This window comes from Chiloscyllium plagiosum, unplaced genomic scaffold, assembly GCF_037043375.1.
Source record: "Chiloscyllium plagiosum isolate Xiang-an unplaced genomic scaffold, Cpla_swu_hap1 HiC_scaffold_36, whole genome shotgun sequence".
Lineage (NCBI taxonomy): Eukaryota > Metazoa > Chordata > Chondrichthyes > Orectolobiformes > Hemiscylliidae > Chiloscyllium > Chiloscyllium plagiosum.
Window position 1 is genome coordinate 12,333,375 of NW_028270174.1, and position 21,133 is coordinate 12,354,507.

Genomic DNA, 21,133 nt, shown 5'->3' on the forward strand with positions numbered 1-21,133 from the left:
CCCTAATACTGTGGAGATACCGATGTTGGACTGGGGTGGACAAAGTTAAAAATCAGGATTACAGTGGTGCTGAAAAAGCACAGCAGGTCAGACAGCATTCAAGGTAGCAGGAAAATTGACATTTCAGGCAAAAGCCCTTCGTCAGGAAACCATCTAGACTCTGATCGCCAGCATCTGCAGTCTTACTTTTGCAAAGTTAAAAATCACACAACATCAGGTTATAGTCCAACAGGTTTATTTGGAAGTACAAATTTTCAGAGCTCCAAAAGCTTGTGCCCTCAATATTGCAATCAAACCTGACCATTTCCGTTCAATTCAGTTCAGTTCAGTTCAGTGTCCCATCTCCTTAATCACTTGAGGGAGATCTCTTTGTGGGATTGCTCATCAGACTGGCTACAATGACGCCATGACCCTGAACAGCCAAAGGGCATTTCAGCCTGTCTGCCTCTTTTCTGTCGCTACATCCCAGCTCCTGTCCCTGGAGTGGGAGCATATGTTGCCCAAGTGGGCACCAGAGTGACTGGAGTGAATTATCACCCTCCATGAATGTAATTTAGTTTGAATTATCAAGTTTCCATTAAAGATTTGTTCTTTGTTATGATAAGTTAGTAGTGTCAAATGGAGCAATTAACTGTTCAGACTGCTGAAAATTATGACTGAGGTAGTTCTTTTTGTTAGATATGAGTGTTGAGGCATTTGCAGCCCCAGCGTATAAATGAAGAAGTTGTACAAATCAGCCACCGTCTCCCTGAGTGAACGCTGGAACAAGCTTAAAATGCTGGGTGGCTTAATCATACCTCGGTTGCTATGTTCCAAATGGTTCAACACTCAATTTATATTCTAAGGTTTGCCTCAGGTCCCATGGAAACACTGTCAGTGAAATACCATGGATCAAAGCTGAATAATGGAAGCTGTAATGTTGCGTTTATAAAGTTCTTTTGACAAAAAAATGCAAACATACAAAACAATACTCAGTGCCTAAGCGTGTCCAACCATTCTATAAGATTGCAGCTAATCTGACTCCAACATGAGGGCAGAGCGGTGGATGTGATCGAAATGGACTTTAGTAAGGCGTTTGACAAGGTTCCCCATGGGAGACTGGTTAGCAAGGTTAGATCTCACAGAATTCAGGGAGAACTAGCCATATGGATACTAACTGGCTCAAAGATAGAATCATAGAATCCGTACAGTGTGGAATCAGGTCCTTCGGCCCTACAAGTTCACACCAATCCTTCAAAGAGTATCCCATCCAAACCCATTCCCCTATATTAACCCCTAACCTACATATCCCTGAAAACTATGGGCAGTTTAGTATGGCCAATTCACCTATCCTGCACATCTTTGGATTGTGGGAGGAAACCCACACAGACATGGGGAGAATATGCAAAGTCCACACAATCAATTGCCTGAGGCTATAATCAAACCCAGGTCCTTGGCGGTGTGAGGCCTCAGTGCTAACCACTGAGCCACCATGCCACCCCAAGACAGAGAGTGGTGGTGGACAGTTGTTTTTCAGACTGGAGGCCTGTGATCAGTGGAGTGCCAGAAGGATTGGTGCTGGGTCCACTACTTTTCATCATTTATACAAATGATTTGGATATGAACATAGTCAATATAGTTAGTAAGTTTGCAGATGACAGCAAAATCAGAGGTTTGGTGGACAGTGAAGAAGGTTACCTCAGATTACAATGAGACCTTGATCAGATGGGCCAATGGCCTGAGGAGTGGCAGATGGAGTTTAATTTAAATAAATGCAAGGTGCTGCATTTTGGGAAAGCAAACCTTAGCAGGACTTATAATGGTAAGGTCCTCAGGAGTATTGTTGAACAAAGGGACCTTGGAGTGCAGGTTTATGGAGGAAGGTTTAGATTAGATTCCCTATAGTGTGCAAACAGGCCCTTCAGCTCAACAAGTCCACACTGACCTTCTGAAGAGTAACCCACCCAGACCACCTTCCCTCTGACTAATGCACTTAACACTATGAGCAATTTAACATGGCCAATTCACCAGCACATCTTTGGACAGTGGGAGGAAACCCATGCAGACACGGGGAGAAAACCCATGCAGACACGGGGAGAATGTGCAAACTCCACACAGACACCAGAGGCTGGAATTGAACCTGGGACCCTGGTGCTGAGAGGCAGCAGTGCCAACCACTGTGCCGCCCCAGTTTCATAGCTCCTTGAAGGTAGAGTTGCAGATAGAGAGAATGGTGAAGGCAGCGTTTGGTATGCTTTCCTTCATTGATCAGACCATTGAGTATAGGAGTTGGGAGGTCATGTTGCAACTGTCCAGGACGTTAGTTAGGCCACTTTTGGAATATTCCACGTAATTCTGGTTTCCTTCCTATCGGAAAGATGTTGTGAAACTTGAAAGGGTTCAGAAAAGATTTATAAGGATGTTGCCAGTGTTGGAGGATTTGTGCTATAGGCAGAAGCTGAACAGGCTGGGGCTGTTTTCCCTGGAGTGTCGGAGGCTGAGGGGTGACCTTTCAAGGTTTATAAAATCATGAGGGGCATGGATACGATAAATAGACAAACTCTTTCCCTGACTGGGGGAATCCAAAACTAGAGGGCATAGGTTTACGGTGAGAGGGGAAAGATATAAAAGGGACCTGAAGGGCAACCTTTTCACGCAGAGGGTGTTGCGTGTATGGAATGTGCTGCCAGAGGAAGTGATGGAGGCTGGTACAATTGCAACATTTAAAAGGCACCTGGATGGGTATATGAATAGGAAGGCTTGAGAGGATATGGGTCAAGATTAGAGTGGTGCTGGAAAAGCACAGCAGGTCAGGCAGCATCCGAGGAGCAGGAGAGTCGACGTTTCAGGCATAAGCCCTTCATCAGGATGTTTCAGTGCTGCAGATCGTGACATTCCTACCTAATCCAATAACTTTTTGCCCTTATCAATAATTTCTCTTTGCCTTATAAACAGTAAAAGGCTTTTCGTGAAGATCTGTAAAAGACTTTTCTTTTTTGAAGGAAGTAATTTCCAATGATTCATAACCCTTGGAGATTGTTTTTAAAATTTCTTCATTTGTTTGTAGAACGTGGGCATTGCTGGCTGGGCCAATGTTTATTATCCACCCCTAATTGCCCAGAGGGCAGTTAAAGGTCAACTACATTGCTCTGGGTCTGGATTCACATGAAGACCAGTCCAGGTAAGGATGCCAGATTTCTTTTCATAAATGTGACCAAGATGGGTTTTACAACAACCAACAAGTGGGGTACATAGTTGCAATATTCCAAACTTTAAGTGAATTGAAATTTCATCATGTTCCAAATGGAAATTGAACCCATGACCACAGAACAGTAGCCTGGGGTCCTGGATGACTACTCCAGTGATATTGTCACTATGTTACCACCTTGCCTCGTCTCCTCTTGATCTTAAATGGATGATCCCTTATTTTAAAAGAATGATCCCTATTTCTAGGTTCTCCTACAAGGACATGTCATGGTTGGCACTTAATGGCAAAACTTAGCTGATTTTACCTCCTTTTTGAAGGAACATGTTCATGGAATACAGAGCATTTCTGGGGATTGTTATGGTGTCAGAGGTGCAGCCTTTAAAATGAGATGTTAAAATGAGTTACTGTCTGCCTGCTCCAGTGAATATAAAAGATCCCTAGTGATCCTCAGGAGTATGGCAATGTCTACTAATATTCAGAAGAGCACTGGCTCTGCAGTGGAAACTATAGCTAATCTCAATGCCGTTCTTAGGATCTCCAGGTGTGAAAACTGGCTGCCATTTTTCCCCATGTGTTAAAAATTAAGAAATTTTTTTTGTTTTTAAACATAGAGTTGTTCGTGTATGGAATGAATTTCCAGAGGAAGTGGTGGATGTGGGTATAGTTACAACATTGGAAAGGCATTTAGATAAGTACATGAAACAAAATGTTGGGAGGGATATGGGCCAAGCTCAGGCAGGTGGGACTAGTTTAATTTGGGATTATGGTTGGCATGGACTGGTTGGACCAAAGGGTTCATTTTGGTGCCGAATGACTCTATAAATACCCACTGTGATAAAGCACATTGGGACTCAATAAAAACATGATGCAAGTTCCAGGGTGATTTGTACAGGGTAGAAAAAGAATATTAACAGGGTATGACTTTAATTCCTTTTTAATACCAGTGCAGTTCACCAACTGGAGACATCTCCACTGAAAGTAATATACACAAGACAAAACATGTAAAAAAAAAGGTCCATGTGACACAGAATTAAAACCTCCCTTGTCTTTAACATCACAGTAAACTGGTCTCTCACTCAACTTTCAAGATTTGTTTTGAGAAGTGCAAAATGTTTTTGGCCAATTGAGAACTCAGTTACTAAAATTTCAGGGTAAGTTTTCTGTCTGCTATCTGAGAAAACCACAGAATGGGTTAAGAAAGAAGGCATCTGCCATTGTAATGAGCAGCACACAAGAAGTAACCAGCCCCTACAAACAGACACTGCATTACTTGATAAGCAAGATCATCGTCAGTGGGCTTAAATCAGCCAGGTCTGTTTCAGAACACATTTGATCAGGAAACTGACCCGATTCACCAACAATCTGTTTAGAACAGACATATCTTTATATAAAAATGACTGACAGGAAATTAATTGTTAAAAATGTCAACCTTTAAAACTAATGAATTCTTTGCATTAGACAACAGGATCTCTCAGTTCCCATGTGCTAAAGTCTCCATGTTTAACGCTTTATTTCTGCAGCTTGTAGGTTGAACCCACTCAGAATGAGAAAGGCCCTCCCTCACCACCAAATATTGGATACATTTTAGGAAGCCTTTTGGGTCAAGAGAGAATTATGATCTCAGAAACCAATAACATTCTAACAGGAATGGCCAGGGTAAACAAGAATGATGTTCCCAATGACAGGGGAGTCCAGAACGAGGGGTCACAGTGTAAGGATACACAGAAGGCCATTAAGGACTGAGATGAGGCATAACTCAAAGAGAGCTGTCAGCTTGTGGAATTCTCTGCCACAGAAAGGAGTTGAGGCCAAAACATTGAATATTTTTAAGGAAATTATATAGTTCTCAGGGCTAAAGGGTTCAAAGGGGATGGGGAGAAATCGGGAACAGGATACGGAGTTGGATGATCAGCTACAATCATCTTGAATGGGAGAGAAGGCATTAAGGGCTGAATGGCCTACTCCTGCTCCAGGTTTCTGTTTCTACGTACTCTATCATTGCTCACAAAAAAAACCTTTGGAAGAAAACCAGGAAGAGACATCTGTGTACAAGGGCACATCCATGGTGTAACTTTGCTGGTCTCCTTGGCAATGACGAGGTGCCTGCATTTCAATGCAGAAACACAGAGAAGCACACCCATTCGGGGCAGGTTAACATTCACTTTTTAAGTTTTTTCTGAGCTGCCTTCTTCTTTACCATCTGGAGCCGTTTCATAGCATTAAGCTGTGACTCTTGAGAGGTTGGCAACTTAACAAGAGAAGGGTTACCAACTTCAGTGGGTGTCTTGGCACCATTGTTACTGCCAGTAGCAGCGGAGGTGCCCCCTCCATTCCCACCACTGGACTGGTTGCCACTGTTGCCTGTCCCAGTTAGGCCCACCTTGCTAACATTGTCGCTGCTGGATGATCGGTTGAGACTTGGTTTCCCCAGAGTTAGGGGAGGGGGTGGCTTTATAGCTCCAGAGCTGGAGCTAATGGCTGTGGTAATTTTTGACCCCAGTCCTGCTTTGGATGTTGCCAGTCCAGAGAGACCCACTGCTTTTTGATTTGTGGCCGATGCTGTGGGCTTTCCACTGGTGCTTTGCACAGACGATCCCAGTTTAGCTGTCGAGGGTGCTGCAGTGGATGTTTTTGCTCCAAAGGCAGCCCATCCTGTAAGTCCACTAACAGAAGACGAGGAGGTGTTTGAACTGGAGGAATTGCCAGAAGCAGATGAAGATGCCTGCAAAACAGAAAGAACAGAAGAATGACCTCTCGCGTCCATCACTCAACCTCAGACTTCCTTTTCGTCCTTTTCCCCACCCACCCATAGCTCAGAAGCCATTCCGTTTCTAACTTTCCCCAGTTCTGATGAAAGGTTGTTGAACCGGAAATGTTAACTCAGTTCTCTCCATCCTCGGCACTCCCTCTCCGACATGACCATCCTCGGCCTCTTCCACTGCCACAACGAACCAAACTGCAAATTGGAGGAATAACGCCTCACCTTCCGCCCAGGACAGCCTACAGCCCGAACACAGAGTTCGCCAATTTCAAATAACCTTCCATCCCATTGCCCGACTTCCTTCCCAGCCCCTCCCCCCGCCTTCCACTCCTCCCTGCCACCAACTGGATTCATTCCTCCCATTTACCAACCAGGTCGTACCCTCTACCTGTCTTCACCTATCCCCACTTCACCACCCTGCCCACCCTCCCCCTTTAATCTGCAGCACCCCCAGTCCTGAAGAAGAGTTACACCCAAAACCTTGACTTTTTCACCTTCTGATGCTGCCTGGCTTGTTGTGTTTTTCCAGCCTCCTGCCTGCCTATTTTGGATTCCAGAAGCTGCAGTTTTTTTGTCTCTCTCCGCAAATGCTGACAGACCTGTTTAGTTTTGCCTTTACTTTAAACTTCCAGCATCTGCAGTTTTCTGCTTTTCAAAGAGTTTTAGACACCTAAGAAAAAGACTAAATCCATATTTCCATTCATCTTTAACTACTGATTTTTGTTTCCTGTTCAGGATTCACCTACTAGGGCCGAAGGGCCTGTTCCTGGTCTGTAAATTTTCTTTGTTCTTTTCTTAATCTGCTTCATTTGAAACAAACCTCAAAGTCCACAGAATTCACACAAGCTGTAGTTCAGAAATAAATACAAACCAGTTCTACTTCAAAAGGATGAGCCTTACCCTGATGGCTACAGTTTTAGTGATTTCACTGCTATGGATTTGAACTCTGGCAAGAGGAATGAATATTTCATGGGTATGGTGGCAATGTCCCTACCTCTGGACTAGAAGGTCCAGTTTGAAACCCCACCTGCTCCAGAGGTGTGTCATAACATCTCTGAACAGGTTCATTAAAAACAGTGCACAGACTTAGAGGAAACACTGTCACCTCCAAGTCACAAAACTTTGGCTTCAAACTCTACTCCAGGATCTGAGTGCAAAAACTGAGACTGATATTCCAGTGTAGTACGTGGGGCACAGCACTGATGGTGATGACATACTGAGGCCCTTTCTGCTACTCAGCTGGATGGAAAAGAATAGAAGAGCCATCTCAGTGTCCTGCCCAATATTTATGCATCAAACAACATCACAATAAGAAATATCAGCTTATTGTCACGCTGAGATTTAGAGGAATTTGCTGTGTATTTTGGGCCTTTTGCTTCCTACGTTACAACAGTGATTATGTTGCATTGACTGTACAGTGCTTTGACATGTCCCGTGGTTGTGAAGTGTGCCATAAAAATGCAAGTTTCTCTATTTGACTGTCACAAGTGATCCTAGAATTGCAGGATGGACTTTAACATTGTAAATGATATATAAAAAGGAAGAAACATTTCCTATTAGTATACAGTTATATAAAGATTGTTTGCTTTCAGTATTTCTTTACTAATTTTTAAAATGAACAATAATGATACTTTCAAATGCTTGTACAAAAACAAGTGGAGAAACACTTGAGGTAGCAGAAAAAGCAGGGTGAGACAGGAGATTGGTTCTGGATTGCTTGAGCAAAAGGCTGGCAGAGACATAGTGGATAGATGATCCCCTTCCATTTAATGCAGCCAGCAACATCAGATAGAATCCAGACCAACATTCTAAATGTCATAACAGGGATTATAAACAGTTCAGAAAAACCCAATTACATGCCTCTGGATTAGTGGTGCTGGAAGAACACAGCAGTTCAGGCAGCATCCAAGGAACAGCGAAATCGACATTTCGGGCAAAAGCCCTTCATCAGGAATAAAGGCAGAGAGCCTGAGGGTGGAGAGATAAGCTAGAGGAGGGTGGGGGTGGGGAGAAAGTAGCATAGAGTACAATAGGTGAGTGGGGGAGGGGATGAAGGTGATAGATCAGGGAGGAGAGGGTGGAGTGGATAGGTGGAAAAAGAGATGGGCAGGTAGGACAAGTCCGGACAAGTCATGGGGACAATGCTGAGCTGGAAGTTTGGAATTAGGGTGAGGTGGGGGAAGGGGAAATGAGGAAACTGTTGAAGTCCACATTGATGCCCTGGGGTTGAAGTGTTCCGAGGCGGAAGATGAGGCGTTCTTCCTCCAGGCGTCTGGTGGTGAGGGAGCGGCGGTGAAGGAGGCCCAGGACCTCCATGTCCTCGGCAGAGTGGGAGGGGGAATTGAAATGTTGGGCCACGGGGCGGTGTGGTTGATTGGTGCGGGTGTCCCGGAGATGTTCCCTAAAGCGCTCTGCTAGGAGGCGCCCAGTCTCCCCAATGTAGAGGAGACCGCATCGGGAGCAACGGATACAATAAATGATATTAGTGGATGTGCAGGTAAAACTTTGATGGATGTGGAAAGCTCCTTTCGGTGCTTGGATAGAGGTGAGGGAGGAGGTGTGGGCGCAGGTTTTACAGTTCCTGCAGTGGCAGGGGAAGGAGCCAGGATGGGAGGGTGGGTTGTAGGGGAGGGCATGGACCTGACCAGGTAGTCACGGAGGGAACGGTCTTTGCGGAAGGTGGAAAGGGGTGGGGAGGGAAATATATCCCTGGTGGTGGGGTCTTTTGGAGGTGGCAGAAATGTCGGCGGATGATTTGGTTTATGCGCAGGTTGGTGGGGTGGAAGGTGAGCACCAGGGGCATTCTGTCCTTGTTACGGTTGGAGGGGTGGGATCGTGGACGAGATGCATTGGAGGGCATCTTTAACCACGTGGGAAGGGAAATTGCGGTCTCTAAAGAAGGAGGCCATCTGGTGTGTTCTATGGTGGAACTGGTCCCCCTGGGAGCAGACATGGCGGAGGCGGAGGAATTGGGAATACGGGATGGCATTTTTGCAAGAGGTAGGGTGGGAAGAGGTGTAATCCAGGTCGCTGTGGGAGTCAGTGGGTTTGTAAAAAATGTCAATGTCAAGTCGGTCGTCATTAATGGAGATGGAGAGGTCCAGGAAGGGGAGGGAGGTGTCAGAGATGGTCCAGGTAAATTTAAGGTCAGGGTGGAATGTGTTGGTGAAGTTAATGAATTGCTCAACCTCCTCGCGGGAGCACGAGGTGTCGCCAATGCAGTCATCAATGTAGCGGAGGAAGAGATGGGGAATGGTGCCGGTGTAATTACGGAAGATCAACTGTTCTACGTAGCCAACAAAAAGACAGGCATACCTGGGGCCCATATGTGTGCCCATGGCTACCCCTTTGGTCTGGAGGAAGTGGGAGGATTCGAAGGAGAAATTGTTAAGGGTGAGGACCAGTTCGGCCAAACAAATGAGAGTGTCGGTGGAAGGGTACTGTTGGGGACGTCGGGAGAGGTAAAAACGGAGGGCTTGGAGGCCGTGGTCATGGCGGATGGAGGTGTAGAGGGATTGGATATCCATGGTGAAGATGAGGCATTGGGGGCCGGGGAAACGGAAGTCTTGGAGGAGGTGGAGGGCGTGGGTGGTGTCTTGAACGTATGTGGGGAGTTCCTGGACTGGGGGGGATAGGACAGTGTCGAGGTCGGTAGAGATGAGTTCAGTGGGACAGGAGCATGCTGAGACAATGGGTCGGCCAGGGTGGTCAGGCTTGTGGATCTTGGGAAGGAAGTAGAACCGGGAAGTGCGGGGTTCCCGGACTATGAGGTTGGAAGCTGTGGGTGGGAGATCTCCTGAGGTGATGAGGTTCTGCATGGTCTGGGAGATGATGGTTTAGTGATGGGGGGTCGGGTCATGGTCGGGCGGGACGGTAGGAAGAGGTATCCTCGAGTTGGCGGTTGGCGTTTGGCTTCAGCGGTGTAGAGGTCAGTGCGCCAGACAACCACTGCGCCCCCTTTATCCGCTGGCTTGATGGTGAGGTGGGGATTGGAGCAGAGGGATTGGAGGGCTGCGCTTTGTGAGGGTGAGAGGTTGGAGTGGGGGAGGGGAGTAGACAGATTGAGGCGGTTAATGTCCCAGCGGCAATTGGAAATGAAGAGGTCGAGGGCAGGTAATAGGCCAGCGCGGGGTGTCCAGGTGGATGCAGTGTGTTGGAGGTGGGCGAATGGGTCCTCGGAAGGTGGGCGGGAGTCCTGATTGTGAAAGTAAGCTCGGAGACGGAGGCGACGGAAGAATTGTTCGACGTCACGGCATGTATTAAATTCATTGATGCATAGACGGAGGGGGATGATGGTGAGTCCTCAGTGAGGTGAAAACTCGGCAGGGCTGGGAGCTGGGATCTGGTGTGGGTGTGGAGCTGGGAATGGGGGCAGAACCTGTAACTGGAGTGGGTGTGGTGGTGGGCCCCGTGGCCCAACATTTCAACTCCCCCTCCCACTCTGCCGAGGACATGGAGGTCCTGGGCCTCCTTCACCGCCGCTCCCTTACCACCAGACACCTGGAGGAAGAACGCCTCATCTTCCGCCTCGGAACACTTCAATCCCAGGGCATCAATGTGGACTTCAACAGTTTCCTCATTTCCTCTTCCCCCACCTCACCCTAGTTCCAAACTTCCAGCTCAGCACTGTCCCCATGACTTGTCCAGACTTGTCCTACCTGCCTATCTCCCTTTCCACCTATCCACTCCACCCTCTCCTCCCTGACCTATCACCTTCATCCCCTCCCCCACTCACCTATTGTACTCTATGCTACTTTCTCCCCACCCCCACCCTCCTCTAGCTTATCTCTCCACGCTTCAGGCTCTCTGTCTTTATTCCTGATGAAGGGCTTTTGCCCGAAACATTGATTTTGAAGCTCCTTGGATGCTGCCTGAACTACTGTGCTCTTCCAGCACCACTATTCCAGAATCTGGTTTCCAGCATCTGCAGTCATTGTTTTTACCCAATTACATGCCTGCCTACCCTAATTAATCCACCAGTGAGAAACAAGAAACAATAAAAAGATAATTAATGACTGGTGCTCAGTTTCATTCCTGGGATTCAGTAAACCTCAGTAAAACAGTGCTAAATCTATTGCTTTACTTTCTCTGGTCTTGGACAGTCGGCAGTTCTATCTTTGGGAGAAGGAAGCCTCACAGTGCAACATCACTTCACCTTAACTTATACGCCACCAGTGCTTCCTTTCATTACCAAAGCTAGTCGTACAATATTCCCCATTCCAAATTATAAATTGTTTTCAGATTCATACTGTCACACTGGGAACACACATTTCTCGATTGAATAGTGAGGCAAATTACACCCATGTCATCACCACTAGCAACACAGAATGAACCAGGTGGTGAGACACAGTAAAGCATTCACCTTCAGTTAGCATATTTTCAGAGCAGCTATGCTCTGCACCTGGATAAAGCAACCACAACAATCCTCATGAGATTTTACAGCAGTCTTATAACGTCTGAGGAACAGTATTCTTCTGAGTCACAATAATGTTTAAAGGGTACAGCTGTTTTATATAGACTGTAATTGATTAATTTGAAGCTATTCCTCAGATACTATCACATTTGTACATAATAAACACTACATGAGCTTTAGATTAATTCAGTGTATAAATTAATCAGAGCTTTTGGCTTTTATTATTAGAAAAACCTAATTGAACATCTACTACACTTTGGCCACAAAGGACTGATTTCTTGCTGGATCAAGTTCCCCAACATCTTTGACGTGTTTTATTTTTGTTTAATATTGTCTTTCAAAGCTACAAATACAATTGAGACAGTTGGAATAACTTTGTGCACATTCCTGACACTTTGTATCCCTTAGCCTTACTTCAACTTGTGAACATCTGGAAGATTAACTATGTGCATCTTACTGTCAACTGTTGATAATTCACCAGTTATTTCCTCAGTTAAATTTAAAAAAATCATTCTCTGATCATTCAAGTTGTCTGGTAGTTCAGAAGATACTGAGATACTGAGTTTGGTTCACTAAATCCAGCTCCACATGGTCAACATCTCTTTCCAAAGGTGACAGCAAACAGGGTTTAAGCTTAAGCAGTAATATCTTTAGCTTCCCACTGCCATCAGTAACGATAACTTATATAAAGACAGTTACTGCACCTTTACTTCTGTTCTCTTGAATGCTTGAAACGTGGTCACCTCTTGTTTAAGTTTCATTTCAGGTTTCTTCACTAAGGGATCCTTTACTGAGGGAGCAGCACTGACAACTGAGTTGGAAGCTTTTGGAGCAGCCTTTTGTGTCTTCTGTGCCTGAGTATAATAGAAAATATTGTGATGAACATAGTTACCAAAGGTTTGTCAATGTGCGATAGTAAATGTCCCTTAGCAATGACTTCAATCACTGAAATGTTTTACAATTCCTCTAGGTTACACCATCACATTATTGCTGAATATTGGACAAAAGATTATTTTAATCCAGTCAATCATGTTCAATATTACCATTTGTAATACACCCATTTAAAATGACATCACCTCGCACACTGGCACAGCATTAGCAGCTGACTGGAAACAAATTCTTACCATTTTCTTCATCTGTCTTGTACAGCGGGCACAATACCATACTAGCCTTGGGTCATTCACATCCTTGTCCGTTACTTGGGGTTTATGGCAGTCTTGGTGGTAAAGGTTGTGACATTCTTGACATTCAACTAGCTGATTACCTGATGTAACAGTCATTTGGCTATAGGTAAAGTAGTAAACAATTAACCAGTGTTATTAAAAGTTCAACAGACTAGCCTACTGTATGAAAGCATACATTATCGCACTGATGTTTCAGTGCTCTGAAAAGGATATACTTCCCAATGCTAGTATAGTAAATGTCACTAATACACTTGGAGTTACTACTTCATTGTCATCAATTCTTCAGTGTGATAATTCCAGAGGTAGAATGATTGAAACACCAGATTACAGACTACATTCATAACTTGCAAGGAATTTTATTTCAGTTGTATATCTGTGAAAAATCAGAAAATGATGGAAGTGCCTGGGAACATGTTTTAATGAAGTACTCAGATAAAAGCAAGAATGGCTCGTCACAGCCATTTGAAAACACTGTGAAATGCGAAATTTGATCTTTTTGAAATGCTGTAGATCATCTGCACATCAAGGTGGGAAAAATGATCTACCTTACAGTCTTGTTGTGGCTGCTAAATGATGATTTGTACTGCAGGCTTGGTGTTGCAGTTGCCCAATCTTGTTTTACTCATATGTGCTACAGCTGACATAAGGTGAAGACAAGTTCTAACAATAAAAATGCATTTTTCTCAAAACCCACCACTCCCCAAATAGTGAGTTACTCTATTCAACATTTCTCAAGTGATCTTGACACACTAGTTATTCTTCCACTGGAATATTTGATTTCCACACCACAAAATAAACCATAAGAAAAATGGGCCTTTGGGCCACTCAGCCTGCACTGCCTTTCAACAGGATCATAGCTAATCCGACATTCCTCATGCCCACTTTCCTGTCCCGGTAACTCTTGATTTTCCAACTGATCAAGAATCTATCTTAGTCTTAAATATACATAAGGATTCTGCCTCAACAGCTCTCTCTGGCAAGGAGTTCCAAAGAGACACAATATTCAGAATAAATTTCTCCACCTCAGTCTTAAATTGGCACCCCTTTATTCTGAGACTGTGCCCTCTGGTCTTAGACTCTTCCACAAGTGGAAACATTCTCTCAGCATTAATATGTCAAGCCCGTTAAGAATCCTGTGTGTTTCAACGAGATCATCTCTTTCTTCTAAACTTCAGTCAGTAGAATCCCAACCTGTTTAACCTTTGCTCAAAAGACAATCCCTCCAAATGGGGGATCATCCCAGTTAACCTTCTCAGAGCTGCCTCCAATGAAACGATATCTTAAATAAGGGGACCAAAATTGCCCAAGTACTCCAGATGTGGTCTCACCAGCACCTTGAATAGTTGCAATGAGTTCCCTACTCTTGTACTCCAACCCCATTAAAATAAGGGCTAGCATTCCATTAGCCTTCCTGATTATCTGCTGCTCATGTCTGCTAGCTTTTTGTGTTTTGTGCATAAGTATTCCATGCTATATAACTCGATTACTCTATAAGTACTTTTTTCCCCACTTAAATAATACTTCCTTTTGAAACATAGAAACTCATCTCTTGACGAATAAACTTACCTATTGGATAATTCTAACTTTTTACCTCCACTCTCATAACTGACTGATAAATAGGAGGACTGCAGCATCTTCTAATAACAAATGGATGTATTTAAAATGCCAGCTTTCATTAGAATTTATGACTAAAAGATTTATTGCAAACACAAAATGTACAATTTTAAAATGAGGATTAATCACCTCCATCTGCACTAATCCAACTATCTCCCTTAGCTTCTAACTCCGCCTAACCTGAACACAACATATGGTCTCAGTTGTGTGTGTGTGTAAAGCTCCAGGTCATCAACATGTAAAAAGTCAATCTCTCATACCGACACACGACACATGCCAGGCCCATTTCCATGGCAAAGTCCTCTGCACTTTCGAAGCCAGGTAGGTCAGGCATTGGCAACTCTTTGCTGGACTGAACAGTAATGGGAGAGGATCGATTCTCTGCTTTCTCCAATCTGGCTTTTTTCTGGGGATCAACTCCCTCCAAAGGATCTAGTTTCACCTTTCAAAAATTAGAAAAATTCATTGAGTTAACTAATCAGTCAATCATTATAAATTAATTTATAATATAAAGAGCAGTGTCTCAAATATTTATATTCCTTGTTTTTGGGCTAAGTACAGTGCACAAAATTTAAAATTAACCTGATTTTTTTGCCTTTCAATGAGTTTAAGATTACTTTCTTGACAACAAAATTGGATATTTTGCTGTTCACACGCAAAATTTCAATTATGTTGTTTCAAACCACGATGACTTACAATTCACCATCAACAACTTGAACTCTGTCTTGTACAATGAATGGTTTCTATATAGAAACATGCAGTTGCAGAATAAATTTAGCCAGAAACTTCTAACCTTTTCACCAGGTCTTTTTTCAGCTTCCTTCTTGGTTTTCTCAATGGAACCGGATTTACCATTGTTGCCCAATGAAAGAGATGAGGACACTTTGGATTCCTGCTTTGTAGAACTGGATTTGATGCTAGCAGCCACCTTGGGTGTTTCAATGTCCTAGGCAATGAGTATAAAACAATGTACATGATTTCCAGAACTAAGGTAAATCAATCAGTCACAACAATTACTGGTAGTTATATACAGCCTTTCACTTAATGAAATATTCCATGGCTCCTCATAGAAACATAATTTGACACAGAGCTAGAAAGGGAGATATTAGGATGCTTAACAATTGGCCAGTGGGGTGGCTCAGGGCTTCCCCAACTGAGTTGAGTGTCTCAGCATGATCACAAGACAAGAATTTGCTGTCAATGCAACTCAGACTGAATGTGAATACCTGCAAGTGCCCTTTAAAGTGTGTGTGTCTGTGTGTGTAACAGACAGATCTTTGAGGTGTGATTGTTACAAAGAGAACAAAAAAAAGCCTGAAAAATGTTAACTGTTTTGTTTTAAACATTGAAACATCTCCCACCAAGCTGCAATTCTCCACCCTAACTCCTCCTCACCACCATTACACCTGCTCAGTGACTGGAAAAACCCACTTTCCCCAAGGTCACAATGTCTGAAGCATTAAAATAAGGGTCACAGTAGGAGAAAGTTTGGGAAGCACTGGAGTAGTTTTAAAGAAGAAGGTCGAAAAGGAAGCAAAAAAGCTGGAGGAGTGGAGAGAGCTGGGGAAGGAATTCCAGAACTTAAGACCTTGACAGTTGAATGTATAGTTAACAATGGAGGAGTGATTAATATTGGGTAAATGGAGTTGAGGGAGAGATTAGCTGTCATCTCTCTGAATGGCAGAACACAAACAGGAACACAATAAATATTTGTTGGTCATTTATCAAACATATGCTGTTGTGAATGAGTTACACTCTTTGAAACAACTTATTCTGCTGTGCCTTTAAGGGTCCACATTCAAGATCACACATTGAAACTGCTGGTTTGTGAGTTCTTTATTAGGATACCCTTACAACTTGGAGATATGCTGTATAAGGTACCAGCAGTCACAATAAGACGGAGAAGAATTCTGATTTTATTTTTCCAGTTTGTCATAGCAGAGAAATTGGTCAGACTGGGAAGTAATTGTATATTGGTCTAAGGTTACAATAGATCATTCTCTTAAAAAATGCCAAGTCAGAATTTACATTTATATAGCAAATTATACATACTCAGGATGCATCAACATATAGTTATTGCTCTTGTGTAAATCCGTGTATAAAACACCACCACTCGCAAGTTCCCCTCCATGCCACTCACCATCCCGACTAGGAAGCTATCGCCATCCCACTCGATCATTGGGTCAACATTTTGGAGCTACATCTCCTGCAACAATCATGTGGGTGTACCACAGACCAAGGACTGTAGTAGTTCATAAAGACAACTCATCATCAACTTCTCAAAGTGTCATTAGGGATGCTGGGCCAACCAGTAACACCCACATCCCATGAACAAATAAAATAAATGCAGCAGCCAATTTGACAGCATATATATAGCATTATCATGTTGCAGTTTGTAAGAAAAAGTACCAGTTAATCTGTTTTTGGCAGGAGTGATTGAAAAGAAATGTGGCAAGAAAGCTGCACCCTTTAAAAAGATATTCTACATTCATCTGGACAGGCAAACATGGACTCAGTTTAAATTCTCCTCCAAAGAAAAGCTCCCACCAATAGTGTAGGAGTCCCTCAGTATTTAACTGCAATGTAAACTTGTTATATGTTCAGGTCCTAGAGTGGTGGTCTTGAATCTAGAACGGTTTGCCTCAGAACTGACCATATTACCTTCCAAGGTAAACTAATACATTGATACATTTTGAAAAGCTTCACCAGTAAATCATCTTAGCTTATTTTAAAAATGTGTCAAAATAGTCAGAAAATGATCACTTAAAATGTATTATCTCTCATTTTCACACATTACAGTTTTGAAGCAACACCATAATGAGTGACTGGATGCAATTTTGTATTAAAATGTTTCCAAACCAAACAGGTTGCTGAACCCATCTCTGCTCTTGGGGATTGGAAGAATTATACTGTACAACATGGAAGCAAACAAAGATCTGAAAGCATCTCTTGGAAGCCGATTTTGCAATAGCATTGCTAGTGTTTGGGAGCATGCTAACTACCTATCCTCTTGGATAAATTGAATGGACAAGGAGTATCAAAAACCAAACTTGAAATAAACATTCTGTAGGTATCTGCAATGTACTTCATGTCTATAGAGTGATGGTCTGGAGGTCAACACACAAATAATCACATTGAAATTAATGTGGTTTTGATGTTGTAATGACAGTTTTATCTGTCGCTCTAAAATAAAACCTAAGGGTCATTATTTCATGATATCATTTCTGACAGTATTTCACATATGACCATTATACAACAGATTTGCTAAGAAATACTATAACCAGTAGGTTCAATGAGTAAATGCTGATAATTTACATTCAATTCAATTTTTCATTTCCAGTACCATCCTATTTATCCAATTAACAAACCACCCTAAGCTTCCTTCAGCCAAGACTCTGCAGTTTGGTTTCTACCATGTTCTACCGTACCTACTAGGTGATCTCAGTAATGATGTATTCTGTTTTGCCCCAAACTACAAGGGAATTGACTAGGTTCAGTTCTCTGCCCTGCACAAGACCAGATCAGATACTCAGAGCTATAAAGGCAGTGTTTAGTCCTTCACTTTCTCACTATTTTGTTAAAAGACCAACACCTTTAGTTCTCTCCCCATCATTCTTCCTCTCATACTCAACTTCCCTCTTCAGTGATTTCTTTTGTATAACTTTGCGGGTTATGTCTCATGCCTTTCTCACAAATTATGTGTGTCTATCCAAATACTTGATACAGTAACCAAGTACTCAACTGCACAATGGAAGTTCTAAGATCACTTTATAAGGGGTACATCAGTTAAAAAAAAAATCCACTCCTGGACAATTACAGCACCAAATGAGGCCCATTTGCTGGAGAAATCCAACACCAATTCTACTGCCCTAATGAAAGGTCATCAACTTACATTGGGAAGGATTGGGAAGGTGATTCAGGAGATGAGTGACAGTAATAGGGTGGTTGTTATGGGGGACTTTAACTTTCCTGATATTGATTGGGAAAGCTATAGCTCAAGTTCGTTAGATGGGTCAGTGTTTGTTCAATGTGTGCAGGAGAGTTTCCTGACACAATATGTAGACAGGCCAACAAGAGGTGAGGCCATACTGGATTTGGTTCTGGGTAACGAACCAGGCCAGGTGTTAGAATTAGAGGTAGGTGAGCACTTTGGGGATAGTGACCATAATTCGGTGATTTTTACACTTGTGATGGAGAGGGATAAGTGTGTACTACAGGGCAAGAATTATAGCTGGGGTAAGGGAAATTATGATGCGGTGAGGCATGACTTAGGATGTGTGGCTTGGAAAAGTAGACTCCAAGGCAAGAGTGTAAATGATATGTGGAACTTGTTCAAGGGGCAACTATTGAGTGTCCTTGATAATTATGTACCTGTCAGGCAGGTAGGAAAGGGTCGTGCGAGGGAGCCGTGGTTTAATAAGGAATTGGAATCCCTTGTTAAATGGAAGAGGGCGGCCTATCTCAAGATGAGACGTGAAGGTTCAATTGGGGCGATTGAGAGTTATAGGGTAGCCAGGAAGGACCTGAAGAGAGAGCTAAAAGCAGCAAGGAGGGGACATGAAAGGTCCTTAGTAGATAGGATTAGGGAAAACCCTAAGGCTTTCTATAGGTATGTTAGGAATAAAAGAATGACGAGGGTAGGAATAGGTCCAGTCAAGGATAGTAGGGGGAAGTTGCGTGTGGAGGCGGAAGAGATTGGGGAGACACTGAATGAATACTTTTCTTCAGTATTCACTCAGGAACAGGGCATTGTTGTCGATGAGAATACTGAGGCACAAATAAGTAGAATGGATGGCTTTGAGGTATGTAGAGAAGAGGTGTTGGAAATCCTGGAAAAGGTGAAAATAGATAAGTCCCCTGGGCCTGATGGCATTTATCCTAGGATTCTCTGGGAAGCAAGGGAGGAGATTGCAGAGCCATTGGCCTTGATTTTTATGTCCTCTTTGTCTACAGGAGTAGTCCCAGAAGACTGGAGGATAGCAAATGTGGTTCCCTTGTTCAAAAAGGGGAGTAGGGATAGCCCTAGTAACTATAGGCCGGTGAGTCTCACTTCTGTTGTGGGCAAAGTCTTAGAGAGAATTGTAAGGGATAGGATTTATGCACATCTAGATAGGAATAATGTGATCAAGGATAGTCAGCATGGTTTTGTGAAGGGCAAGTCGTGCCTCACAAACCTTATTGAATTCTTTGAAAAGGTGACGAAGGAGGTTGATGAGGGGAAAGCAGTAGATGTGGTATATATGGATTTTAGTAAGGCGTTTGATAAGGTTCCACATGGTAGGCTACTGCAGAAAATACGGAGATATGGCATTGAGGGTGAGTTGGAGGTTTGGATTAGGAATTGGCTGGATGGAAGAAGACAGAGGGTAGTAGTTGATGGCAAAGTTTCTTCATGGAGTGCCGTCACTAGCGGTGTTCCGCAAGGATCTGTTTTGGGACCATTGCTGTTTGTCATTTTTATAAATGACCTGGAAGAGGGGTTAGAAGGTTGGGTGAGCAAGTTTGCGGATGACACGAAAGTCGGAGGAGTTGTTGACAGTGAGGAAGCATGTGGCAGGTTACAGCAGGATATAGAGAAGCTGCAGAGCTGGGCAGAAAGGTGGCAGATGGAATTCAATGTAGCTAAGTGCGAGGTGATTCACTTTGGGAAGAATAACAAAAAGATGGGGTACTGGGCTAATGGTCGGATACTTGGTAGTGTGGATGAGCAGAGGGATCTTGGTGTCCATGTACACAGATCTCTGAAAGTTGCCACCCAGGTAAATAGTGCGGTGAGGAAGGCATATGGCGTACTGGCTTTTATTGGTAGAGGAATTGAGTTCCGGAGTCCTGAGGTCATGATGCAGCTGTATAAGACTCTGGTACGGCCGCATCTGGAATATTGTGTGCAGTTTTGGTCGCCATACTATAGGAAGGATGTGGAGGCATTGGAACGGGTGCAGAGGAGGTTTACCAGGATGTTGCCTGGTATGGAAGGAAAATCGTATGAGGAAAGACTGAGGCACTTGGGGCTGTTTTCACTAGAGAAAAGAAGGTTTAGGGGTGACTTGATTGAGGTGTACAAGATGATTAGGGGGTTAGATAGGGTCGACAGTATGAACCTTTTCCCGCGTATTGAGTCGGGTATTACAAGGGGGCATAGCTTTAAATTAAGGGGGGGTAGATATAGGACTGAAGTTAGGGGTAGGTTCTTCACTCAGCGAGTCGTTAGTTCATGGAATGCCCTGCCAGTAACAGTGGTGGACTCTCCCTCTTTATGGGCATTTAAGAGGGCATTGGATAGGTATATGGAGGATAGTGGGTTAGTGTAGTTTAGGTGGGCTTGGATCGGCGCAACATCGAGGGCCCAAGGGCCTGTACTGCGCTGTATTCTTCTATGTTCTATGTTCTATGTTCTAACTTGAAATATTAAATTTCTTCTTCTCTCCATGCAGCTGCTACTTGATGTGCTGAATATTCCCAGAAATATCATTCCACTGTGCAGCCCTCTCTTCCCATCAAGAATATAGCGACTTCTGTCTCATTCATCGCTTCAAACATTCTGTGGTCCAACAGTAAAGTCTGCAAAAATAAGCTCCAGCTCCTCGCTGTCTCTTCGTGATCATTTTAAATCAGTGAATTCCCCATATCCTACTGCCTCATTCAAGTAAAACCTTAAAATATATTACTTTAAGTAGGAGGGAACTGTACCTTTTGTGCCTGTCGAAAGCTAGAATCCCCGCCTCTCGCCAAGGTCTCATCTAACAGGGCTTTCAGTTTCTCTGCAGAGTCTTTGCTTTTTGAATGGAGATAACCCAAGGCTTTGAGGAAGAGTGGGTCCAGCTCCAGGTTGGGAACAGCCATATCCTACAAATGTGAGGGAATATGTGGAATACATATAATAATGACAGTTCAGTGTCAGTGCTCCAACCTCAGGAAGCTTCTAATATCAGCACAGCAGCAACTCAGCATCTGCCTGACATTACTTCCGGTCC

General features: G+C 43.5%; 1 protein-coding gene across 1 annotated transcript; it reads right to left on the minus strand.

The window, feature by feature from the left end:
• Nucleotides 1–229: 229 nt before the first annotated feature.
• On the minus strand, nucleotides 230–21,106 carry ints12 (integrator complex subunit 12). Its single transcript, XM_043674351.2, has 6 exons — nucleotides 20,850–21,106; nucleotides 14,953–15,105; nucleotides 14,420–14,601; nucleotides 12,486–12,645; nucleotides 12,066–12,215; nucleotides 230–5,909 (listed from the first exon to the last, which is right to left on the minus strand). The coding sequence occupies exons 1-6, from the start codon at nucleotides 21,000–21,002 to the stop codon at nucleotides 5,346–5,348; spliced, it is 1,362 nt and encodes a 453-aa protein (XP_043530286.2). The 5' UTR covers nucleotides 21,003–21,106; the 3' UTR covers nucleotides 230–5,345.
• Nucleotides 21,107–21,133: the final 27 nt, after the last annotated feature.

What these genes read in the sequence shown, in the direction of transcription:
- ints12 (XM_043674351.2), bottom strand. Translation starts at nt 21,002, where the DNA reads ATGGCTGTTCCCAACCTGGAGCTGGACCCACTCTTCCTCAAAGCCTTG. An exon ending in CTGGCATGTGTCGTGTGTCG is followed by an intron (nt 12,646 to 14,419) that starts GTATGAGAGATT and finishes CTTTACCTATAG; the next exon opens with CCAAATGACTGTTACATCAG. An exon ending in TCAAGAGAACAGAAGTAAAG is followed by an intron (nt 5,910 to 12,065) that starts GTGCAGTAACTG and finishes TCTGTTTTGCAG; the next exon opens with GCATCTTCATCTGCTTCTGG.